This window comes from Trachypithecus francoisi, unplaced genomic scaffold, assembly GCF_009764315.1.
Source record: "Trachypithecus francoisi isolate TF-2019V2 unplaced genomic scaffold, Tfra_2.0 Lachesis_group1, whole genome shotgun sequence".
Classification (NCBI taxonomy): domain Eukaryota; kingdom Metazoa; phylum Chordata; class Mammalia; order Primates; family Cercopithecidae; genus Trachypithecus; species Trachypithecus francoisi.
In genome coordinates, this window is record NW_022681454.1 from 140,458,612 (window position 1) to 140,484,977 (window position 26,366).

The 26,366-nt window shown below is 39.4% G+C and overlaps 1 protein-coding gene across 1 annotated transcript in view; it reads right to left on the reverse strand.

Annotated features, from left to right (window-relative positions):
- Nucleotides 1-748: 748 nt before the first annotated feature.
- Nucleotides 749-26,366, reverse strand: part of FREM3 (FRAS1 related extracellular matrix 3) — a 123,254-nt gene continuing 97,636 nt past the window's right edge. Inside the window, exons 6-8 of the mRNA XM_033215363.1 lie at nt 26,103-26,351; nt 8,862-9,011; nt 749-1,194 (exon numbers count right to left, since the gene is read on the reverse strand). Coding sequence (XP_033071254.1) covers nt 953-1,194; nt 8,862-9,011; nt 26,103-26,351 — 641 coding nt within the window. The 3' untranslated portion in view covers nt 749-952. The remainder of the gene's footprint in view (nt 1,195-8,861; nt 9,012-26,102; nt 26,352-26,366) is intronic.

Consider the following 26,366-nt stretch of genomic DNA (forward strand, 5'->3'; position numbering starts at 1 on the left):
TCAAGAGTTATAAGGTAGTTTAGAAAAATATTTTCTCTGATTGGGAAAATGAAAGTCTAGCAAAGAAGCAAAACCTAGGCTAACAGTAGACAAGGGCTTCTTGGCCTGTATATGCAGACTATATTACAGTCAAGAGCCTTGTCATCACCATTTAACATTTGGAAAACATGCATCTGGGAATGGTTTCTATTATACACTATGTTGGCTTGAGAATAAGTTAATGCCTGAAGCACAAATTTTAGAAAAAGATTTGCCCAAGAAATACCTAAAAAGTAATGATGGGGCACAAGATGTGGTTTCAAAATAATTTGGGAACTTTGATTTATGTAGTATTAGCCACAGCTATATATATTGTCAATTTAACATTAGTTAAGAACTAACTGGGCAGTTCGTGAACTATGCAAATCTTCAACTCTTCTTTCTTCTCCTTTCCACTACTTACATTTTCATCACTTTGCTGTTTATTATCCTTTTTTTTTTTCAAAAGAGTGCAAAGGAATAAAGAGTTGAAAAATTTTCCTACCAAGTAGTTCTGATAAAGACTTGTGAAGAAAAATTGAGGAATTCGCTAAAAGAACTTTATATATGGAGAGACAGTTGAAAAGTGTTTCATATGTGGAATCAATCAGTAAAGAGAGGTTAATCCTTTGATTTCAACTTTTGATTTAATTGATCACAGTGGATTTTTTGCTTGCCCCAGAAACAAAGTACAGCAGAATAGAAAAAGAACATGAATACAGTCTAATTCTTTGTGGGATCAATGTTTTCTATGTATATATATTTCTATTTCCATGCAGTCACATAAATTACATTTCCACATATCACCAGAATATAACACCAATGACAGTACAATATCACTGATATCCCAGAATTGCTAAGATCTATAAATAGTAGTGTTTCATTCTGTTGTTAGGAGACATATCTTGACTCTTTTTTTCCCTCTTAAAGTCTTTCAATCAAAGGAACTACAAGTACTCTGCTTACAGTCAGTGATGGTATCCGTGATGAAAACGGTAGTTTTATTTGGTTCTCCAAGCACTGCACCCATAGGCATCTGAAGAACTAACTCAAACTTCTCTGGGCCTTCCAAGGCGGGCTGTCCCAGGTCATCAAGGATGGTCACTCGGAATGCTTGCATGCGCACGCCAGGAGCAAAGTCCAGATTTCGGCTGATGCCAACATAATCTGTTCCAGCTAGTGGAAAAGGAAAAGGCACTAGTGAGACAGTAGAATTTGTCATAAGTTTTCCTTCAGAGAAAAATGATCATCATCAACTCTGCGGCATTCTCCTTTGTACCCAGCACTCTCAGGATCATATATTTTGGGTTTGATCCCCAGAAGGGGGAACTTCCATATTCTACCAAATGCCTTGTCGTCCCTTGTGCCATGCCCACCTGCCATCCTCACCAGGGCTTTACACGTCTAGACTAGGCACATCACCTTCTAACTACTTTCACCAAGATTCTGCCAATTGATTGAAGGATCTCTGAAGGTAGCTTCAATTTGAAATGAAAGGATTTGCCTTTTTAATTTTTAACTTTGAAGATAAATATAATACATTTTATTTTGATTAGGTTTCACTCATTCACTTTTGCCTGACATCTGTTTTAATCTCACAACATTCTGCTCAATTTTATGAAGCCATGAAGTTCTGCCATTCTCTGGGTTGTTATTAATCATTTTTTCAAGCTGGTCCACTTCACCATACAGCTTCTTTGCGACTTATTCGGAAAGTCATTAAATGTAATGATTGTAACATATGATAATCAATGGAATTAAATAGAAACCCCTGAGTGATATAAATGTAAAAATAAATAGAGGAACAGAATATTTATATTGTCTCAAGGTAATCCTCCATAAAATATTAATTGCAAAGGAAAAAAGGGAATATAATGAGGAACCCTGGCAGATACTACCTTCCCCAAGTGACCAAAGTTAACACCACCATAATGGGATAAATGGAAACTGTGTGCCATTTGACAGAATACAATGAAAGGATAGTATCATCTTTGTGATATTCCTGCTGAAGATGCATTACCTGAATCTAATTATGAAAAACCATCAGACAAACCCAAATTTGTAAGACATTCTGTATAGTATAATAACAGGGTTATAATCTTCAAAAACATCAAGGTGTTGAGAGGATTGTTGTAGACTGAAGAAAACAAAAGCAGACATGACAACTAAATATAATGCGTGATTTAGAACTGGATTCTGTTGCTGTAAAGAATGATTTGAGGACAACTGTTGAAATTTGAATGAGGTCTGAGTAGATTATGGAAGTGTATCAAGTTAATTTCTCAGTTTATGCTTGTTTTGTGGTTATATAAGAGAACGTCTTTGAAGGAATTACATTGTAAGTTTTTGGAGACATGGTTCCAAACTTCCTCTCAACAGTTGACGAAAAAGAAAAGCATTTCATTCTACTTGTTACTCTTCTGTAAGTTTGAGATTACTCCAAAAATTTTTCTAAAAGGCACTGAAAAGTGACATTAAGAAAACAAAACAGAGCCGGGCCCAGTGGATCATTCCTGTAATCCCAGCACTTTGGGAGGCTGAGGCGAGCAGATCACTTGAGGTCAGGAGTTCCACACCAGCCTGGCCAACATGGTGAAACGATTTCTACTAAAAGTACAAAATTTAGAAGGGCGTGGTGGTGAGTGCCTGTAGTTACAGCTACTTAGGAGGCTGAGGCTCAAGAATCAATTGAACCTGGGAAGCAGAGGTTTCAGTAAACTGAGATCACGTCACTGTACTCCAGCCTGGGTTACAGAGCGACAGCCTGTCTCAAAAACAAAAACAAAAACAAGGTTATAGTGAAAAATACTAAGGCAGGAGAGTAATGGATAAGGTTTTGTATCTCATGGACTTTGACTGAAATCTTGATTTATTGCTTACTTGTACTAATTCTTTAACTTCTTTGAGTCTGTTTCTTTTCTTCAACTGCAAAATGGGGATAATGATAGCTACCTTATAAGGTTTATTGTGAAGACTATAGATAGTAGAGCAAGGATGCTAACACAGTATCTGGCAAATAGTAGGCATTAAGAACACAGAAGTTATAATTATTAATGTAACAAGGTATACCTTATACATATATACTTAAGATTAATATAGTTAACTAACCTGAGCAGATATCAAATATTTACTAAGTTCAATAGATTATCAAGTATAAACCTTACTTCTACAACTGTACTTGTTAAACCCATGAATCACCACCCCAAGCATGAACATTACTTCTATTAGTTCATCCCTACCAGACAGCTAGCAGAGGCATCATTACTTTTATGCAAAAAGGTTTATCTAAAGGAATCTAAATTTCCCTTTCAAAACATAAGCAAAGAAGGCCACCTAACCAAATCGGTTTCTTCACTCTTGTTTTCATGGGTACACACAGAGTGATAAATGACCCTGTCTGAAAACTTAAAAAAGAATGAAAAAAAGGGGAGAGGAGTGCCAAGATGGCTAACTAGAAGCAGCTAGTGTGTGCCGCTCTCATGGAGAGGACAGAGAGTGGTGAATAAACACACAAGCTCTGCAGCTGGATTATCCAGGTGGACAGGCTGAGATTCATCAAGGAAGCAACATGACCCACAGAGAACAGAGAAGTGTGAGACAGGACAGCTGCCCACCTAGGACTGGGGCGAAGCCAGGGGAGGATCTCCACCATGGGTAAATGGTGAGTGCGAGCTTCCTGGGACCCACAGTTCTTCCACGAACCTTTGCAACCCTGGGCTCTGGAAATCCCCCATGACCACCCCCACCACTGGCGCCTCCAGAGAGACACAGGGAACTCTGTGGAGACTGGGCAGAGCTAAGGCTCAGACATGCATAGAGTCCCAGGGGCCTTGGACCCCTGGGAACCCTAAGCTCCTGCTGCCTCACATGCCCCCAGGATAGGGGCTGAATCCACAGAGCTGAAGAGCAGATGGACGACTATCCACCTTGCCTCCACTGAACTCACTAAACAAAGCCCACTGGCCTGGGACCCCAGCGTGGCCACTTGAGCTTACAGGCTGGTAGCAGCCCTATACTTCCCTGGGATGGAGATCCCAGTGGTAGCAGGCAGGCCTGTCGGCTCTGGCCCCTGCAGTCTTCAGGCTCTGCAGAGAGCAAAGAGATTGAGAACTAATGTAACCTCCAGCACAGCACAGCTGCCTTATGGAGAAATAGACTGTTTTCCCCAGGAGTCCTGCCTCTGCTACCTCTTACTGGGCAGGGCCTCCCGACCTGGGACACCAGCCACCCCAGCCCCACCTAGGCTCTCGGCTGGTAGCAGCTCTGCACTTCCTTGGGACAGAGCTCCCAGAAGTAGCAGTGCCACCATTTTTGCTGCTCCACAACCCCTACTCCTGCTGAGCTCAGGCTTGGGAGGGAGCAGAGAGATTCAGGACTAACTCAGGCCTCCAGCCCAGAGCAGCAGACTTACAGAAGAGTGCCCAGGCTGTTCTCCATGTGAGTCCCTGCCACTGTTACTCCTCACTGGTCAGGGCCTCTTGACCTGGGAACCCAGCACAACCACCTTGTCCCCACCTGAACCCTTTAGTCATTGGTGGCTCTGCATTTCTCTGGGGAGGAAATCCCAAAGACAATGCAAAACCTCTCTGCCATTGCAGCTGCAGTCACCCTTACTGCCCTCAGGCTGGGGAAGGAACAAAGGGCTGGTCAAGTTACCAGCACCTGCAGCATGCCACAAACACCATACGAAGAGGAGCTCAGTTTCTCTTTCCTGGGAGCCTCTACTGTTCACCAGGAAGGGCCCCCAGCTCAGGACTGCAGAGCGGCTGCCCTGCCCCTGGCTGAGCATTCCCACTGGTAGTGGCTCTGTGTCTTCCTGGGCTGGAGCTTCCAGTGGCGACTCACAGCCCCTCTGCCACTGCCACTGCAGTGGTTCTGCCAGTGCTGCCCTCAGACTGGGGAAGGAACAAAAAGTCTGAGGGCTTTACCTCCACCTCTACCATGCCAGTTGCCATATGGAGAGGAGCCAAGTCTGTCTTCCCTGTGAGCCGTCGACCTCCTGCTCTTCACCAAACAGGTCTCCTGGCTCAAGCCCACAGCACAGCTGCACTACCTCTTGACTGAACATTTCCATTGGCAGTGGCTCTGCATTTCTCTGGGGTGGAGCTCCCAGAGGCAACTGAAAGTTCTTTTGTTACTGCCACTGTATTGGTACTGCCCTTGCTGCCTCCAGACAGACAAGAAAAGGAACAAAGATTCTGAGTGCTTTACTCACACTTCCAGCTCTTAACTACCCTAAGGAGAAGAGGCCAGTCTGTCCTCCCTGTGAGCTTCCTGCATCCCCTGTTCATCACCAGGCAGGCCCTCCCCAGTCCCCCAAGCTTGGGCTCAGAATGCAGTCACTCTGATTGTAGTAGCTCTGTGTTTCTCTGGGGTGGAGCTCCAAGAGAGAAGTGGAAAGCCCTCTGCCATTACCATGGCTAAAGGTCCCTGTCCTCATCGCCCCCCAGCTGGAGAGGGAGTGTAAAACCTGAGCTTGCCTCAGGGCTGTGGTGTATAGCTTAGGACTGCAAAGTCAGGATCTGCAGCCAGCGCTCAAGTAAGAGAGGAGCCCACACTGTTAGAGTGCTGAGAGGGAACATGGCTGCAAATGCACAAAGGAGCCATTTGGCTGAGAACCTGCCTACCAGCCTTTACACTTACACACCATCTTCTAGATCACAGCCCAAACTTCAAAACCAACAATACTTTGCAAATAACACCCTGTGAAACCAAGGACAAGAATTCAGCTACAAATGAAGACCCTGAACAAAGCCTTGGCCCTCTGAAAACATCCCGAAACAAAGTCAACTGACTATCCAAAATTACATCACAGTTAAAGGAATATCAGCTCACACAGATGAGAAAGAACCAGCATAATAACTCTGGCAACTCAAAAAGCCATAGTGTCTTCCTTCCTCCAAATGACTGCACTAATTCCCTGGCAATAGTTCTTAACCAGGCTGAAATGACTGAAATGACAGATATAGAATTCAGAATATGGTTAGGAATAAAGATAACTGACATTCAGGTGAAAATTAAAACCAATCCAAGGAATCTAGGGATAACAATAAAATGATGTAATAACTGAAAGATGAAATGAAGAAAGAACCAACAGATTTGATAAAACTGAAAACCCACTACAAGAATTTCATAACACAATTGAAAATATTTATTATTTTTAAATTAATTAATTTAATTTTTTTTTTTTTGAGACAGGGTGGAACTCTGTTACCCAGACTGAAATGTATGGCTCAAACCACAGCCTCAACTTCCTGGGCTCAGGGGCTCAGGTGATCTTCCCACTTCAGCCTTCCAAGTAGCTTGGACTACAGGTGAACGCCACCATGCCTGGCTAATTTTTTTGTATTTTTTGAAGAGACGGGGTTTTGCCATGTTGCCCAGGTTGGTCTTGAACTCCTGGGCTCAAGCAATCCACCTGCCTAGGCCTCCAAAAGTGCTAGGATTACAGATGAGAGCTACTGTGCTGGGCCAATTGCAAGTATTATCAACAGAATTAACCAAGCTGAGGACGCAACCTCATAGCAAAAAGGTTCTCTGAATGAACACAATCAAAAAGAGAAAAGAATAAAAAAGAATGTGCAAAACTTCTTAGAAATATGGGATTATGTAAAGAGACCAAATCTATGACTCATTGGCATCCCTAAAAGAGAGGGAGAGAAACCAGTTTGGAAAATGTATTTGAAGATATTGTCCATGCAAATTTCCCCAACTTCACTAGAGAGGCCAACATTCAAATTCAGGAAATGCAGAGAACCCTGCAAGATACTGTATAAGACAACTATCCCCAAGATACATAGTCATCAGATTTTCCAAGGTTGACATGAAAGACAAAAATATTAAAGGCAGCTAAAGAGAAGAGAAAGGCAGCAAAGAGAACCTCATCAGACTAATGGCAGACCTTTCAGCAGAAACTCTACAGGCCAGAAGAGATTGGGGGCCTATATTCAGCATTATTAAAAAAAAAAAAGAAACTCAACCAAGAATTTTATATCCAGCCAAACTAAGCTTCCTCAAAAAAGGAGAAATAAGATCTTTATCAGACAAGCAAATATTAAGGGAATTCATTACCATCAGACCTGCCTTACAAGAGGTTTTAAAGGAGCACTACATATGGAAACATAAGACCATTATGGCCACCACAAAAACACACTTAAGTACGTAGACCATTGATACTATAAAGCAACTACACAACTGAGTCTGCTTAATAAACCAGCTAACAACAAGATGACAGCATTAAATCCTCACATATCAATATTAACCTTGAATGTAAACAGGCTAAATGACCCTATTAAAAGGCCATAGAGTTGCAAGTTGGATAAAGAAGAAAGATCCAACCATATGCTGTCTTCAAAAGACCCATCTCACATGCAATGACAGTCATAGGTTCAAAATAAAGGGATGGAGAAAAATCTACCAAACAAACGGAAAACAATAAAAGCAGGGGTTGCTATTCTAATTTCAGACAAAACAGACTTTAAACCAACAGTGATAAAAAAAAAAAAAAGACAAAGACAGGCATTATATAATGGTAAAGGGTTTAATTCAACAAGAAGACTTAACTATCCTGAATAATATTTATGTGCCCAACAGAGGAGTATCCTGATTCATAAAACAAGTCCTTAAAGACCTATGAAGAGACTATAACCATACAATAATGTTGTAACCATACAATAATAGTGGGAGACTTCAACACCCTATTGACAGCATTAAACAGACCATAAAGGCAGAAAAGTAACAAAGGTATTTGGGACCCGAATTTGACACTTGACCAAATGGACCTAATAGACATTTATGGAACTCTGCACCCGGAACTAACAGAATATACATTCTTCTCTTCTGCACATAGCACATACTCTAAAATCGACTACACCATTGGCCATAAAAATGATTAGCAAATTCAAAAATTCAGAAGTATACCAACCACATTCTCAGACTATATAACAATAAAAATAGAAAACAATACCATGAACATCACTTAAAACCATACAATTACATGGAAATTAAACAGCCTGCTCCTGAATGACTTCTTGGTGAACAATGTAATTAAGGCAGAAATCAAGAAATTTTTTGAAACCAAAGAGAACAAAGATACAACATACCAGAACTTCTGGGACACAGCTAAAGCAGTAGTAAGAGGAAAGTTTATAGTGCTAAATGCTCACATCAAAAAGTTAGAAAGATGTAAAAGTAACAACCTAACACCACACCAAAAGGTCACAACTGCAAATGAGAAAATGTGGGCATCAATGTACATGGAAGTGTCCTTTTCTTTTCCTATTGGGTCCTGTTCTTTTTCTGATAAAGCATCTGACAGGTACTCTACAGGAAATGGTATCTAGAATTGTGCCATGCTATCAGCTAGGCTTTGGTCATCCATGTCAGGAAATGCAAAGGTGAGCAGGGCATGAACACATGCTGTTTGAAGCTAAGGCAAATGCCTGAGTCTGAAGTGGAAACCTCCTACCCTTCAAAGGTCTAATATGTGATGGGATTCTTCCAGGAGCTGGGACTTGCTTGGCCATTATGGGGGTAATTTCATCTGAAATATTATTTATGAGCAGCTTAAGTATCTATAAATATTCTGAACTTTGGAAAAATTCATTTGAGCCCATGACAAGCAAGTGGGTAATAAATGAATCATAAAGGCTGCTGTTTGAATAACATATTTATTTCATAACCAGCAGAAGTCATTACACATACAAACCATCTACGTGCTGAAGCCAGAGAAACTTTCATTCAGAGTCCATCAACAAAGACTAAGCATGCTTACACTTAACAGACTAGATTCCACCATAAACGTGTGTCATGATAATGATATGTTCTTTGTGTGGCCCTCTCACCTTCTGCTGACTCCTGCTCTGACTTTCTGGAGCACACGGTAATGGATGATGGTTGGGAAAGATCAGTGCCTCTTCTCCAAACAGAAACCTCCACATAGCCAGCACTTTCATTGACGTGATATTCAGCATCCCCAAAGTGCAGGACAGGTTCTAGAGAGGCAAAAAAAGATAAACTGAGAATGCTTCAGCCTGCCTGGTGTACTGTCTCCTTTGGCCCTGTGTGAGTGTGGACATTTGTCATAATTGTCAGACATGACAGATCCCATAGGTCTTGCTTTTTTTATATAGCTCAGGGAGAACAAAAACAAAAACACACAAAAAGCCACATCAGAGTCACATGCCATGACTTTGACTCCAGGAAATGCCATGAGATGAAGTCAGTTGGGATGCTATTCATTTTTAAAGAACTTTCCATTACATAGGAGAGATTTTCCTACTAGAGAAAATTGGCCAATTAGCTGTAACTCAGGCAAGTCTGCTATTATTTGGGAAAAGATGGTGAAGAAGTTAGAGAGGCTTTTTTTGGCAGGTAGAAAATTGCTCTTCTTGTGGAAGGACAGTTGAGCCAGAATTTTGAGTTTGATCACTATGGCTGTGCCTTTGCTTAGGGCATTTGCTGATTACAGGGACAGATGGAAATCCTGGGGCAGTGAATGAGGGGGAGGAGAGATCCTGTTAGCTGAGATGCCAGAAGCACTCCCCCAAGAGGCCAAGAAGTGGCTCCATAGAAAAAGAAGGCTGAAGCAGACCAACCAGCACAGACACCAGGCTTCAGCGGTGGGTAGAAGGGATTTGTACATCTTCTAAAAAGAGGAAGAGGTTGACAATGCGAATGTTGCTTTGGCCAAGCAAATACACCTATCCATACCCCGTTTGCTCTATTCTAAAAAAGTAGCTATGAACTTAGGTGATTATTTAAAGCATATACAAGACTTAGCTGTAACAGTACCTACTAGATGTACTGTCATGAAAAAGGTTTTGAGATGAATGCTTTTGTTGGCTGTGACATCTGGAGGCAAAAAATGTAAATATTAGGAAGCAGATTCATCATGGAGGGACAATCCCTTGAGCTTGTTGAATGGAAAATTAGTTATGGAGATGACACCTTTGCAAACATATCGCGATGCATCAGGAGCATATCTGAATTTAAATTCAAATTTTGGAGGCTAGAAATCAGATTTAGTAAATATTTGCTTCAAGATGTATTTTAGTAGATCTCTTAACTGCTGAGGGAGTAGTAGTAGTAAAACTGCTGAAAGTTTTACCATGGCATACAAGACCTCTCCCAATCTGATTTGAGTCCATTTTTTCTGGAATCATCTGGTGCCATACCCCACTCTGTGGCTTGTGTCCCGGTTATGCCAAAGAGCTCCCAATACACTGAACACAGCATGCATTTAGGAGCCTCCATCTTTGTTGGTGATATTCTCTGAGCTGGAATGTGCCAATTTGACAAATGCCTACTCATTTTTTAAAGACTTTAATAAAGAGTTGCCTTCTCTGGGAAGCCATATTTATTTCCTCAAGAAATAATCATTCTTCACTCTGTGCTTCCCTAACATTTCAAATAGTTCTATAACTGTAGTAATGGAACACACTTACAATTTGCTCACCTCAGGCATACAGCAGGCAGGTGGCCTGCACTCAGAAAAGGGTGGTGGGGTCATTCTTTTCTTTTTAATGAACATGTGGTAATTGTACATATTTGTGGGGGTACATAGTGGTGTTTTGATATATTTATGGCATAGTGATCAGGTCAGGGTAATGTGAATATCCCATTCTTTCTTCTCTTACCAATAACTTTCTCCTCATTGTTGCTAATGGGTGTTTCTGATGCCTCCACGATTGGGACAGGAAAGAATGTGGAGAGGCAGGAGTAGCAGAAAAGTTATTTCTTGAACACTTGCATGGATGTTAGTACTCTTTGGTCTTGGAAGATAGAAGAAAAGCTGATTCTGTTTATCATGGACACTTTTGCAGGTTCTTTGGAGATCTCTCACTCCCACAGTTGGGTATCTCTTATCTGCAGTTCTCTTGATCACGATGAAACAGCTATATTCTGGCTGGTGACTTAATCATTCCTCAACCTATTTAGCATTTGGCAGTACCTCTGTTCAGCCTCTAGATGGCACCTTTGGACTCGCCCTAAGACAAGTTCATTCCGGCTCACTCGTATGCATGGCTCACATGTGGTCCATGCCAACCTTCCTGCATCCTCTGCCTTGATAAACTCCAGGAATACTGCTTAACCCCAATGCAGTCCCTCTCTTTTGTTCATCCACCAAAGCAGCCAACCAGTTTATCTCCCACATTGAGATTTTCCAGGCAGAGCCAGATCCCAGTTCACTGGGCTCTCCACATTGCAGGTGGCACACATACCACCCAAATGGTCTCCTTCGAGCCCCCTCTCTTGATTTAGCATCTCTTTAAAGTGCAAAAATGTTAAATACATTCTAACATGCTGTCCTGTGTTTTTATCAGAGCCTTATGAACTGTTCTCAAGGTCAGGGACCATATTCTATATGCCCTTGTATTTTTAGTGACGCAGTGGCTAGCATATTGACAAAGTCTCAAGAATTCGTCAAATGGATAGTTTTAACTCTCTTCTGATATATTTTGAACTTATTAAAAAATTTTTTGAAAAAAAAGTCTGGACAAAGTTACCTGTATTTTTAGCAGAGGAATTATATTGTGTGGCATTGGGGAAGGGCAAGAAGTGAGAAAGCTAAAAAAAATTTTGGATCAGTTATACTGTTGTTCAGAGAAAAAAATGTCAGAACTCAAGCCTCTGAATACACTAAGATATAAGACATAAGAGGAGGATAGTGACACTTGGAAAAAATGTCATGAAATTATTTCCAGATGCTCTAGGTATTGAGCATCGACAGAGCGACACTCCGTCTCAAAAAAAAAAAAAAAAAAAGGAAATGTCTTTGAGGCTCAGGAGTCCTGGAGAAAATAAGGTGCTATGTCTTTAAAAATGAATGAGAATTGACCAATGAGAGAGGTGGAAAAAATAGGTAGAGTGGCTAATAGGAACAAAGACACATAAGCATGAAAAAAGTCTAGCATTTAGGAAGGGATGCAAGAACTCGTTTATTGGTAGTGTGTAAGGTGAGAACAGAGGAATGGTTGGAATGAATTTAGAGAGAAAGATAATCATTTTAGGTAGATGGGACTTGACATTTTAGATTTTATAGAATGTGGAAACCAATTTTAGTCAGTGAAAAGGTGTTTGGGTTTTTGTTTTCTGTACGCCTGTCCAGTGTCAGTGTGGGCCATGAATTTAGGAGGAATTAGTGCAACCCATTAGAAAGGTATTGCAATTATTCATGTGAGACATGATGATGATACTACTAGTAGGCAGTAGTATTAGTGATGGAGTGGAAGAGGTGAACGTAAAAAGTGCCCGAAACAGCACACAGTGACGAATGCAGTGGCTTCTAGGATGCCCTGCAAGTTTCTAGTGTTTGTGGGTGGGAGTGGGAGGCGCTAGCTCAGTTGGGAATAAAGCAGGTGGAACAGTGTTAACTGAGGGTAAGAGAAAGAAAGATGATGAGTTTGATTATACGTGTGTTGAATTTGAGTGGCCTGTGGTGCCTTTAAGTAGATATTTCGGAAAAACCCTTTCATGCATGAATCTAGAGTTCAAAATCAAGCCTCACAGTGGCTCATGCCTGTAATTCCAGCACTTTGGGAGGCTGAGGAGGGGGGATCACTTGAGATCAGGAGTTCGAGACCAGCCTGGGAAACATAGCGAGACCCCATCTCTATAAAAGAATAAATAATTAGCTGGGTGTGGTGCACATGCCTGTAGTCCCAGCTTTGTGGGAGGCTGAGGTGGGAGGATCACTTGAGCCCAGGAGATTGAGGCTGCAGTGAGCCATGATTGTACCATTGCATAGCAGTCTGAGCAAAAGAGCAAGACTTTGTTTCAAAAAATAAAAAATAAAAAATCAAGCTAGGGCTGGAGATAAGATTTGGAAGTCTTAAGCATACAGATTGGGGTTAATCCTATATTAGATGGTATGATCGTCTACTATGGATGAATAAAAAGAGGATCATAGCGGAGAGCATCAACCCTTGGGGAGAAAGACAGAGTGACAGGAGCCCCAAAAAGAGACCAAAAACAAACAGATGGAAAATAAGCAAACAAGCAAAAACAAACAAGCAAAAAATAGTTGGCAAGATGGAGAGAGAGGAGTTTGAAACAGGAAAATCAAGAGAGTAAAGAATTTTGAGAAGAATGAGTGGTCACAATGTCAAACACAGCAAGCATACCCAGAAAGATATACGTAAGCTAACAGTGGACGTCAATGGCAAAAACCCAAAACACATTGTATGAAACTTTCAGCTGCATAAAGGAAATTAACTGAAGATAGAAAATCCACTCAGGAAGACCTGCTTAGATAAGCACAGTTTTTATGCCAGTATCTTATAATTTTGACTACTGTTGCTTTGTAAATATTTTGAAATCAGGAAATGTGATGCTTCCAGTTCGGCTCTTCTTTCTCAGAACTGTTTTGGCTTTTAAAATCAATAAATAAATTCAGTACAGATACAAAATACAAATCAACATACAAAAATCACTAGCATTTCTTTACACTAATAACAAACTATCTGAAAAGAAAATTAGGAAAACAACCCAATTTACATTCAAATACTGTCAGAATAAAACACTTAGGCATAAACTTAACTAAGGCAGGGAAAGACTTGTACACTGCACTGAAAACTATAAAACATTGATAAAATAATTAAGACATACATATGGAAAGACATCCTGTGTTTATTAAAATAGCCATTCTACTGAAGGCAATCTATAGATTCAAATACCATAAACTGAGTAACTTAGCAGAAATTTATCACAGCTCTGGAGTCTTGGAAGTCTAAGATCAAAGCATTGGCAGATTCAGCATCTGGTAATGGTCCACCTTCTAATTCATATATGTTGCCTTCTTGCTATACACTTACATGACAAAAGAGGTGAGGAGTCTCTTTTAGGTCTCTTACATAAGGGAACTAGTACTGTTCATGAGGGCTCTGCCCTCATAATCTAATCACCTTCCAAAGTCCCCACCTCCTAATACTATCATCTTGGAGGTTAGAATTTCAACATATAAATTTGGGGAAGACACAAACATTCCGTACACTGCAGTGGCCCTCAGCATCTAGAGTATAGTGGGTTGCATCAGTGGTCTGAGGCAGGTAGACAGAAGCCAGTGACTTGGGAAGGCCCCAGTAAAAATCAGAACATTTATGTGTGGTCACATCCTTTTCTTCCCTGCCCAGGTACAAGCTGTAATACCAGCTTGGAGCTGTTTTCTTTTCCCCTGCCCACTCACTTTGCACTAAGCTGGAGGCTGCAGCTGTGGCATGTGCTAGCTTGCTATTACGAACTCTAGTTTTGTTCTCAGTAGTAGTTTCTGGACATCTATAGTATGTGAGGTTGTTAGTGCTCAGTGACAGGTGACACAGAAGCCAGTGTTTTGTGCATGCCCCAGAAAAGTCAAAGCATTAGATGTATGGTGCTTCTCTTCTCCTCCTTCCTCAAAGAAAAGCTCGGAACTACCAAGTGTATGGCACTGTGCTTATCTTGCCCTTGATATAGGACTATGGGCTCAGAAGCACCTCATCTGAAGAGAGAAATATAACTTGGGGAGCTACTTAAAAATCTAGTGGTTGGTCTTCACATTTTCTGAGTCATGCTGGCATCCAGCATGAGCTGGAGAATGGTCTGTGCCCTGGAGCAGAGGCATCGGAATTTTTAAAGAAGCCCTTAAATCTTTCCAACTGGTTGTGGTGGTCTTATTAAATCTGACAGTGGCTAGCATAAAAAGGAACAAAATGATGGCATTTGCAGCAACCTGGATGGAATTGGAGACCATTATCCTAAGTGAAGTAACTCAGGAATGGAAAACTAAACATCATTTTGTTCTCACTTATAAGTGGGAGCTAAGCTATGAGGACTTTAAGGATACAGTGGACTTTGGGGACTCAGGAAAAAGGGTGGGAGGTGGGTGAGGGATAAAAGAATACTCATTGGGTACAATGTACACTGTTTGGGCGATGGGTGCACCAAAATCTCAAAAATCACTTCTAAAGAACTTATTTATGTAACCAAACACCACCTGTTCCCCAAAACCCTATTGATATAATAAAAGAAATGACAAATGCATTAGTTTAGACTTTAACCTTGTGTGCTTTCTATATAAAAAATAAAAAAGTTGTTTTGAACTTTGCAGTTGCCATTTAAACTATAATATGCTGTCAGCATAATGAGTCTAACAGTAAAATAATCCTAGGTCTACTTCTCCCAAGGTTACCTTCAAATATAAAAGTTGTGAAACTTCATAAAAGATCTGACAATGGTTAGGAGAATATAATTCATTTTCTTTAAGATTCAGCATAAAACCTAAAATAAATGTAACATAACTAACAAATATGAACTGTATGTGATTAAACATCTTGTTTACTAAATACTAAATGCAGAAGAGCTTAAGATATCATGGAGGCTGAAAAGACCACGCACAGCCAACATCTCTGCCTGAGAACTACTTTTTATCAGTGCTATCATTGCTATTGCAAGCAGGGGTGGTCACTGGTCACTTCATTCTGGGAGTGCTCTTTTCTCCTTTCTGTTTCTAAAGTTTTTTTTTTTTTTGAGATGTTGGGTAATGGCCTCTGAAATATTTTCTTTCATTAACTTTAAACTAAAAAATAAGATCCAAAATTAAAATTATGATACTTTTAAAACCTGTGGCGATTGTTTTATAATATGACTAGCCCTAGAAAGCATAATGGTTCTATTTCTTCTGAACAGTTTCCTGGGTTTTTACAACATAGCAATATATGCCTTTCACATTTTAAAAACTTTTATGTGTTGAAGTTTATCTTGGTCTATAACCACATTTTCAAAAAGTTGAATGTGCTGATATCACCAAAATGACACTTTGTTTATGCACAATTTTTCCTTACAATGTTTTCTTAAATCTGTCAACATTCTGTTAGATGCCCATTTAATGACCAAGATACTAAACTAGCTGGTAATATTTATAGGCGAATTTTATGCAAGTTTTCCAAATCCTACTGCCTCAGGACAAAATATATAACCCTCTGTGAAACTGGACGATTCTTTTTGTGGCAGGTTACTAGAGTTTTCAAATCACGTACTAAAAATTGAAAGAAAGTCTTTACTAGTTGAGCAGAGATAGTATAAAGTGCTTATATATAGGACAGACACATTTTTCAGAATAACAAGTGTTCTCAATTTTATCTTGCCCTTGATACAGGTCCAGTGGAAGTTAGGTTCTAAAGCCAGGTGAATAAATGTGAAGTTGCCATTCATTCAGTCAGCAAACATTTATTAGGTGGATACCGTGGCCTCCGCTCTCATGGAGCTGATGTTTTTATAATGGCTGTCTTGGCAGTGTGGGCCAGGGAGTCTGTTGTCCCTGGCCTGGGGTAATCTTAGTCTGTGGTTGCTCCTATACTTTTCTTTTCTTTGTCTTACTCCATGATAGTTGTCCTTATAAAAGTGTTTCTTGAGGTGATCCATTTGACAGGGGATATTCAATCTCTGCTTAAGGAAGCTAACATTTCCTGGAGTCCAGCAAAATAGAATAAAATTCCCCACCTCCATCTGGGAAAAAAAAACTTGCCCTTGAGCAACTTGGGTACATCTTCAGGTTGCTAGATATTGTGTCATCACTTGGCCTAAATGAAAACATACTTTCATTACAAGATGATGTATTTGACTCTCCTCAAAAGGAAGCATTATTGATATCTAACATGTGCCTAGACTGGTAAAATATATGTAAAATCCTAAACCTGGGAAATGAACGTGCGCTTTTCCCAGTATTTTCTCAAATAGTCAATTTTGAAGGACACATGTTTTATTTCTGACTGAAATGACAATTAAACTACTGCTGGAGACACACCACACACAGGAATTTGACAGGTGGCTAATGCTTAGGAACTCAAATTAACAGAATTATCATTTTATGTCATTATCCTTAAAAAATTGTAATTATGTGGGAAGTGCACTAATAATGCTTGTGGTTGCTTCCTCAAGGCCAAAATAAAATGATACCATTCAAAGGGATCATTAGAATCAGGAGTGGCAAAATCTGAATATCTCTAGGGTAGGGACTAAAGCAGAAGTAGCTCCCATAAAAGTCATACACTGACAGCTGCCAAATGAGTGCCCCATGGGGGACTTGAAGATGGGAGGAAGTCACACCTCAGAATGTTACAAACCAATACCTGCTCAAAATATCATTAACTCTGACAGGAGATTCTGTCAGAGTTAAATATCATTAACCCTGGAGATTGAGCTGTTTTAGGGCACTCAGTAGACTCAAGCTTGGGCTTAAAGGAATGTGACCAAGTGTAACTTCAGTAGAGTCAGGCTGGGTTAGCATGGTTACATCTGCAGCATGGCCGACTGTTTTGTGCTGTATTTAAAGGAAAATGGCTTTAGCTGAAGTTAGCTCTGCATGAAACCTAGAAAAATGCAAGCAGCCAAAAGAAGGAAAAATGGGTTACCTGTTTCTAGCCATCTTAAGACAAAAGGTACTCTGACCTTGGATGTTTAGTCTTCAGGACCCTCAGCATTTATTTGCCCAGGATGGAGATGGCTGTATTGGCTTGATGGGGTTTCTCAGATCCCATTATCATCAGTTTCCTGCTTATGAAGTGGTTGCCCAGTAGAGCCTCCTTTAAGGAGAGAATCTATTAACCAGGGGACTCTGCTTTTCAGTTTTTTTTGACTTTGGTTTTCACTGTAATTTATAATTTGTCATTTTGGCACATACATCATGTTTCTTGTGGGTCTGCATCCTGTCTGTGTGCCCACAGATAAAATTGAGCTTCTAGACCTCTGACTCTGTCAGGCCATGGACTGCAGTGACGAACCAAGGAACTGCTTCTACATGGCTGGGAGACATCTAGGTAGTTTTAGAAATCTAAAAAGAGTGTTACATCACTTTGCTTTGTAAAGAGATTGGGCAACGTACATCATCTTATGAATATCTAACCTTAAAATGATTTTGATACATTTTCTCAGATTTCTGGGATAAAAATCAGTGGCAATCAGCTGTTATTTTTTGTCTCATTTCTTTTCTCCCAGTTGTCTCTGACTGTGATGACCTTATGTGTGAAATGCCAAATGCAGTCTGCACTTTAGACATAGTTGATCAATTTAATACATTCTGTAGCCTCAGTAGAATGACATGTTTCTAAGATGAGGAGTGCCAGATAAAGGAATGTAAATTGTTGATTCAGAAATGAATTGTGTATTATCTATATGAGAAAGAAAAAAAAAACTTTTTTGTCTGAGAAATGCAAGTCCCTTTAAGTTATCCAGCCCAGAGAGGCATTTAAAATGTAACACCTGTCACATCCCACTCCCCCTTGAGCTAAATAAAATACTTCTTGAAGTCACTTGCTATGGGGACTGTAGACTAACTCATGCCAAGCAGCCATAAAATGTCACATACCCTATAATTCAACAATGTATAGCCAACCACTAACCAATGTTATTTCTGTAACCAATGAGAATTCCTGACAAACAACTTTTTGTAATTGCTTTCTGATACACTTTGGATATTTGTACCTTCCAAATCTCTTGCTGAAATGTGATCCCCAGTGTTGGAGGTGAGGCCAGGTGGAAAGTGTTTGGGTCGGGGGTTGGCTCTCTCATGAACATCTTGGTGCCATCCTCAAAGTAATGAGTGAGTTCTTGCTGTATGAGTACCCACATTATCTGATTGTTTAAAGAGCCTGGCACCTCCTCCCCTCTCTCTGTTGCTTCTCTCTTGCCATGTGATCTGCACATGCCAGCTCCCCTTCCCCTTCTGCCAGGAGTGGACCTTCCTGAGGCCTTCACCAGAAGCAGATGTTGGCATGTTTCCTACAGTCCACAGAACTGTGGCCCAAACAAACCTTTTTTCTTTCTAAATTACCTAGCCTCAGGACTCCTTTATAGCAACACAAATGGACTAAGACACTCCATCTCCTGATTTGTTCCTTTTTCTCTAAAAACTTGAGCCTCTTCTTCACTCTCTGGAACCCTCTCCAGGGCAACCTGGATGGTGTCCCAGGCTGCAGTCCTCAACCTTGGCTCAGATAAACTCTATATTAATTTTGCTTCAACTTCTTCCTTTTAGGTGAACATATTCAGGATACTAATAAAATACTTAAAAGTTGCCTATTTTTCATTAATTATTAATATCTTAAGTGATAAAAATAAGGGCAGATCTCAAATCTCAGGGGTGCTGAGAACTCAAGAGCACAACCAAAATCACTTAGGAAGCTCCTGAAAAGTAACTGGAAGCCAAAACTTGGGAACTTGCCTCCTTTTAAAATTAAATAATATTTAGTGTGACTTCATGAACAAATCACACAGATGACCATGTATGTGGATTCTAGCATTACATTTTAAGCTTAGCAATGTGCTTGATCCTCAATAAATGTTACAGAATCTGAATGCAAGTTCCCACAATCCAGTAATTATAAATAATGACTTGCTCAGATAAGTATGTAGCAATTCAGATTGTGAATTCACTGAACTATGAATCTTCCATCATTATTTCTGTGCATATTTTTTTCTCCATTAAGAAGGCTTAATTCATTCAAGGATAATCTAATTAAAGATCAAATTGGGTAGGATAGAAGGCAGAGATAGACTTCGTAGTCCTGTACTAAGCAAGTGGCAGGTAACTATGAATGTCTCTTGAATGAATTATCTACCTGTTAAGAGTCTACTAAAACCATTTCAAATAACATTGTAAATTAATCATTGGATCATATACTGGATTTTGTGTAATTTTCTTCCTTTCTTTGTTTTTTCCTTGTTTTTTATATTTAATACTGGAAATTTTCTCAAGTTCGCTTCTGAACATTGGAGGATTTAAAACTACCAAGTTTTAAGTAAAAATTAAGTAGGAATATGGCAGGGTGCAAGGGTATAATATTTCTTCAAGAAATAGATATTAAGACTTCTACTTGTTTTTACATATCCCTGTATAAATAACTACTCTCACAGTTAAGTACAATGTAGCTCATCTTATTAACTTTATTGTTCACCTGATGGCTTTGTTATTCATACAATGCTGTGGCACTAACAAAATTCAAGTGTTTTGGTTTCATTTTTGGAATTTAATTAGTGTTATTCTATGGTTTCAGTGGCCACTATAATTCGTAGATGTAACTTTATTATTTGAAATATAAACAACAGAGTCACAAAGAGAGAGAAATGTAGCCAAAGTAGTTTGCCAGGATATGCACTGGATTAATTAAGAAAGTGGTGATTACAAAGAAAGCCATTTACATTGTTTATTCTCTTCCTTCCTCTGACTTTCATGTGCAGCCAATAAAGACACTATCATTTCAAATTCCTACCACTTAACTCCAAATACTGAGAGGCAAACAATTTACTACTTTATAAGTGAGCAAAAAGTCTCCTTTTATTATCTTACAATGTTTATTTACTTGCTACTTCATAAACAAAGTGGTAATTTAATACCATTTCTATTTTTCTGAAAAGTCAAGCCTACCCAACTGTTTTCTTGGGTAAGTTACTTATACTGGCTCATGGTTCTTTTTTCCCTTACGGCCATTTTTCATTTCTACACAGACATTTGCTTAGCTTATGAGATGACTGGCAGAATGTGCCAGCCCCTTTTATTTCAGATTTTTGTTCACTTATTAAGTAGCACGTTGTTTGCATCTCTTTCTTCAGAATTTTTACCGATGAACAATTGGATTCTTTGTTCAGTTGTACACACACAGCCAGCAGGTCTCCACATAAAATGAGATATACTCATTTCATTGGTATGCTCAGAACTGAAGTGACTCTGGGGACCACTTTACAAAAGAATGAGAGAGCTCCTTAACCAAAATATTAGCATTTATATAATAACAAGTGAATGGCTTTCAAAAGAGCAGACATTCAAACCCTTTGGTCATTAATGTAGGCTGCATAATGGACCCCAAAGATATCCACATTCTAACCACCAAAAGTGTGAATGTGTTACCTTACATGGCAAAAGGGACTTTGCATATCTGATTAAATTAAGGCTGTTGAGATGAAGCAATTATCCTGAGTTACCCAAGTGATCCCAGAGTAATTAGCAGGGTCCTTATAAGAGACCCTGCTGCAGAGCCCACAGTATTTAAACAGGATCAAGGTACATTACAAAATCTTGTTGTTCACCTGTGTGGAGAGAGTCAACATCAAAGGGCTGGCATCTGCTCCAAAGCATCTACTTTTTGACTATGTGCATATGAAAACATGTTCTTCAAGGGTTTGCTTGCTAAATGGTACGTGTGAAATTACTATATTATGGAATATATAGTAACTTGTGTTTTTTTTTTTTTGCAAACACTTGAAAAAAGTTGCAACCCTTTTAAACTAACAATGGGGTCAAACTTTGGTGACTGGTGATTTCCTGTGGGTTTTGAACATGACGGTAGCTTTTCATTATCAGAAATACTAGATGGTCACCAGTATCACTGCAGTTAGTAACTTTAAAAGGAAGAAAATATTATCTGTGGAAGATTTGGCCATTTCTTAGGGGTAAATGCATCCTACAACCATATCACTGAAGGATCATAGTAGAGTGCAAAAGAGTTATGGACTCAGAGGCAGAAATCTGGGCTTTAACTGACTGGGCAAACTGGAAAAACCACTTAGTGCATTTAGCCTCAACAATGAGGAGGCTGAACCACATGATCTCTAGGTCCTTTTTTATTTCTAAGATTTCATGCTTCTATGAATCTAGAAGGACTTTTATCTATTTCTTGTCCTCAGCAAGACTTACATACAAACAACTTAGGTAATATTATATTGTATATTCTCTTCTTAAAAGTATTCCAAAAAACATCTCTCTGCTGTATATTTTGATAGCTAGAACTTTACCAGAAAAATTTTCTTAAGTTTGAACCTGAGTTGCAATGGCTGAAAGTTATTATTAATATCCTTTATTTAGTCTCTAGGAAAACTCCAGAATAGTGTTCCCCCTTGATTATATAATGGTTGTATTCTTCACTGCTGTATCCTCTGTGCCTAGCAGAGTTCCTGACACATGGTAGGGGCTCAACAAATGCTTTTGGAACATTGCTAAACAAGTAGTTCTTCATAAATGTAAAGCATGTGGATTATTATCAATCCTGTTGAATAAAAGAATTGGCCTATGGCATTCCTACACAGTCTTGAATTGCGTTCTTGATATCTCCTCATTTATGACTTTGCTCAAGCTGTTTCCTCCACCTGAAATGCTATTGTCCTTCCTTTCTCTATCCTCAAGTACCACCTACCCATCCAGACACAGCACAAATGGTACTTTTTTTCTTGAGTTCTTCCAGCTAGAAGAAATCTCTGCTTTTTCTTGATTCACTTCGTCCTTCATCTGAGCCTTCCTTGCCTTAATCACTTTTTACCTTGCTCTGCAGTTGGTTCACAGTGTTACTAGAAGAGGAATTGAAGATTTAGGAAAAGGACATGCAATCAGAAGGGGGAACTCAATGATTAAGGGTTAGGTTGAGCATCCTTGACTTACACTCAAATGTTCAATACTTTTGTAGGATTATGAGTGTAGAAGAGAGGGCTGTATTTGCTTAATGACAAGAAGAGATCATCTTTTCATTTCATTTCCACACCAGTCACTAAATTTTCTAGTTATAAACTGGTTTCTTATATAGATGTTTCCTCCAGAAACAATACTGACGGCATTAATTTCCTTTTGTTGCTGTAATAAATTACCACAAATTTAGTGGCTTAAAACAACAAAAATTTATTCTACTACAGTTCTGCAAGTCAGAAGTCTAACTAAAATAAAGGGTGTTGACAAGACTATTCTAACTGGAGGCTTCAGGAGGAAATCCATATCCTTGCCTTTTCTAGCTTCTAGAGGCTGCCTGCATTCCTCGGCTTGTCACCCTTTCCTCCAGCTTCAAAGTGCATCACTCCATCCTCTGGTTTCAGTCATCAGCTTCCCTTTTTCTCTGTGATCCTCTTGCTCTCTCTTATAAGGACCCTGCTAATTACTCTGGGATCACTTGGGTAACTCAGGATAATTGCTTCATCTCAACAGCCTTAATTTAATCAGATATGCAAAGTCCCTTTTGCCATGTAAGGTAACACATTCACACTTTTGGTGGTTAGAATGTGGATATCTTTGGGGTCCATTATGCAGCCTGCATTAATGACCAAAGGGTTTGAATGTCTGCTCTTTTGAAAGCCATTCACTTGTTATTATATAAATGCTAATATTTTGGTTAAGGAGCTCTCTCATTCTTTTGTAAAGTGGTCCCCAGAGTCACTTCAGTTCTGAGCATACCAACAAAGTCATACAATGTCACCTTACCTGAATCCCATTAAATTGCTTGTTTAGATCTCATATCTGTTGGGTGCTTTATGCCTGTGTCTAGTTTTTGTAGTTTTCAGGTAAGCTCTGGTGTTTGAGCCTATTCTAATTGTTAGGTAAAGAGTTTGCAGAAAACATACTTCTTATTGAGGAAGAAGAGAGAGAATAATTGAAGGTCAGACAACCTCATCATGTTTGCTTAAAATTTTCAGGACAGTTTTAAAAGACATTTCCTTCTAATTATCCGGGTAAAATCATATAATGCACTTGCTTATCAAAATGTAACTCAATATGTGCTTGCAAAATGTTAGCGCATGTCTGGGATATAGACATATTACTTCAGTTATATGTCTTCTGGCACTTAGCTTGGAAAGAATAGCATGAGTCAAACAGGGGTAGGCCTTGGAAAAATAAAAGTCAAAATGGATAGCTTAAAACGCGAGACCATTCAAGTTCTTGCTTCACTAATTAATTCCCTTTTTTCTTGTTTAGAGCAAAACTTTGACATATATTTTTCTAAGTTCATGACAAAATTTTAATGGAAAAACTCAGCCTACAGGATGCCTCATTTTTGTGTATTGGTGGTATTTATTAACTAATGCCTTCTTCTTAGAATGACTTAAGAATCATAGAATTATGGAGTGAAAGGGTTTCTAGAGACAACCTAATCAATCCCCTTATTTCATGATTGGGAAACAGAGCCCCAGATAGCTTGACGTAGCCAAGGTTACCCAGAGAGAGTGTGTCTCAGGCTTAGAATCCAAGTCTCCAGGCCCCCAGCACAAACTTTTCTGACTCTGTTGTTCCACTTTGATTCTCTTCCTTTTCTCTACCATTTCCTTCATTGTGTACCTTGACCTATTACTAGCACGAGTAGAGAAGAATAACGGAGACTGTTCTGACGCCAATCTTTCTGGCTATAAGAAAAGATGTGGTAGTGAAGGGAAAAGGGATTTGAAGCTGTGTGTTTACAAATTTCAACTTTTCATGTTAATTCTTCATCATCATGGAAAAGTAAGCATTGATTATAAAAAGAAGGATATACTGTGAAGTAGACTATGTAGAAAAATGTAAAAAGTCTCCACCTCCATAACTTTCCCTTTCTCCCTTCTCACTCTGCCTGGTTAACACCTTCTTGGTCCGTAGCACTCGGTGTAGGTAAATCTTTCCTAACCGCTTGGTAAGAGATAGTTGCTTTAGCAATATCCTAATTGTAGCCCTGTAATTAAAAAAAAAAATTTTTTGAATCTTTTAAGCAGGCTTCAGAAACCATATAATGCCATGTCATCATTTTTTTTCTTTCAGAGTGTCCTCGTTTCTCAATTTGTTCTCCATATTAATCAACTAGACTTGACCATGTAGGGATTTTTCAGATGTCTCAACTAGACAAATTTACTCAGATTCTACTTCTCTTCTGTTGGGAAATCAGCAGATACTTTTTACAAGATAATGTGAGTAGTGTTTCTCTTTCCAAAACAACTTCTTTCTAATGAAACTGGAAAATCAAGGCTAATTTTCCTATCGGACACTTCCTCCTATCTCTTTGGTTTAACAGAAAATATATACAATTATACATTTCCATAAAGGAATATATTGAAAATTTATTCAAATTATTTTAAGAAAAACAATCTTTGTTTTAATTCCAATGAAGAAATTTTTGAAAAGTACACGATGAAGAAAGCATGGATCTCAGGGCCTATCCTTATCCTTAGCTCTTGATACTTGTAAAGATGTGTTTTGGAACTGAAATTAGTCCTTGAAAATTCTTTTTTCTTTTTAATGGAGCAAAACTAGTCTACTGAAAATTTCAGAGATCTGGTCCACAGGGTGAAATATTCCCAAGCAAAGCCATTTAGGAGATTAAACAACAAACAAAAGACCACTTTCAATCTTGCTCATATTTTCCCTTGTTCTATGGTTGTTATGAAGACATAATTTTAAACAGAACACAATAGTACATGATAAATTTACCGTACCTACCTGGAGAGTATAAACTGTTCAAACTTTACAAATCTATATTTATCTCTTGGCACAGCTCTCAGTTTAATGGAAGCTTTGTGGTGCATCCATAAAGCAGTCACATTAATTTTGGGTCTGTAATAACAGCCCAGTCTAACCCTTCTTAGATCTGAGCTCAGCAACTCACAGCCACTCAAATCCTGACAGAAGCATGGTTGAGAGATGAAGCAGTCAAACTAATTTGAGAGTAGTAATAAAACAGTCTGATCCTGGCTCTGTCTTTATTACCATTTTCTGTTAAAAGTGCTCCTTATAGAAAGGGCAGGTGAGACCTAGGAAAATCATACTGGGCTTGATACTTTATGTCGTGTCTGGGAGGGGAGGGTTGGTGTTTAGGAATGAGGTGCCCCTCTCTTCTCTGGCTAAATTTCAGCTAGGATCCCCAGGGACTGGAGCAAACGCCCTGCTAGGTAACCATAAAAAGAGGTCCAGATGTTGACACACTGGGCTCCATCTTATCCTTGTGCCGCTTAACAACTCATGCACTTGCTGTGAGGGATGATCCTTGTGCTGCTAAGATGAAGGTCCTCTTGGGGTAGTCCTGGTTGGGTAATTAGATACTTGACTTAGGTCCTCTCCCTGGCTTCCTTCTAAGTCTTAGGTCACCTCCTTGGGCTGTGCTTTTTCTTTTGTCAAGTAAAGTCATACCCAAATATTTAATCTTCCTGCATGGCTGTTTTGTCATTGGTGTTGGTGATGTCTGTGTACTGGAACAGCTACTCACAGTTTTTGGAGATAAAAGAACATCGGATATTCTTTTAAAAGATAATTTAAGCTACATTGGCCTTTCAACTGTTGGGGGAAAGTGTGAGAAGGCAGCCATTGCCAAAGGTTGGGAAGCAAGAAATGGACTTACCATCATAATGATCAGCGAGAATAGTGACCTTAGTGGTGGGGAATCTGGCTCCCAGCTGTCCTCCCACTGGCAGCCTCAGCGAAACACTGAAGGATTCCTCCTCTTCATAAAGGGAGTCATCAATGATCAGGATCTGGCAGGTCTTCTGTGTCTCATTCTTGTCAAAGTGGAGGATGCTCGTGTGGTCTTCTGGACGTGAGATGTAATCAGAGAATAACACTGTGGAAGAAATCGTACCTGTGGCAGAACCTACAGAAATATGAG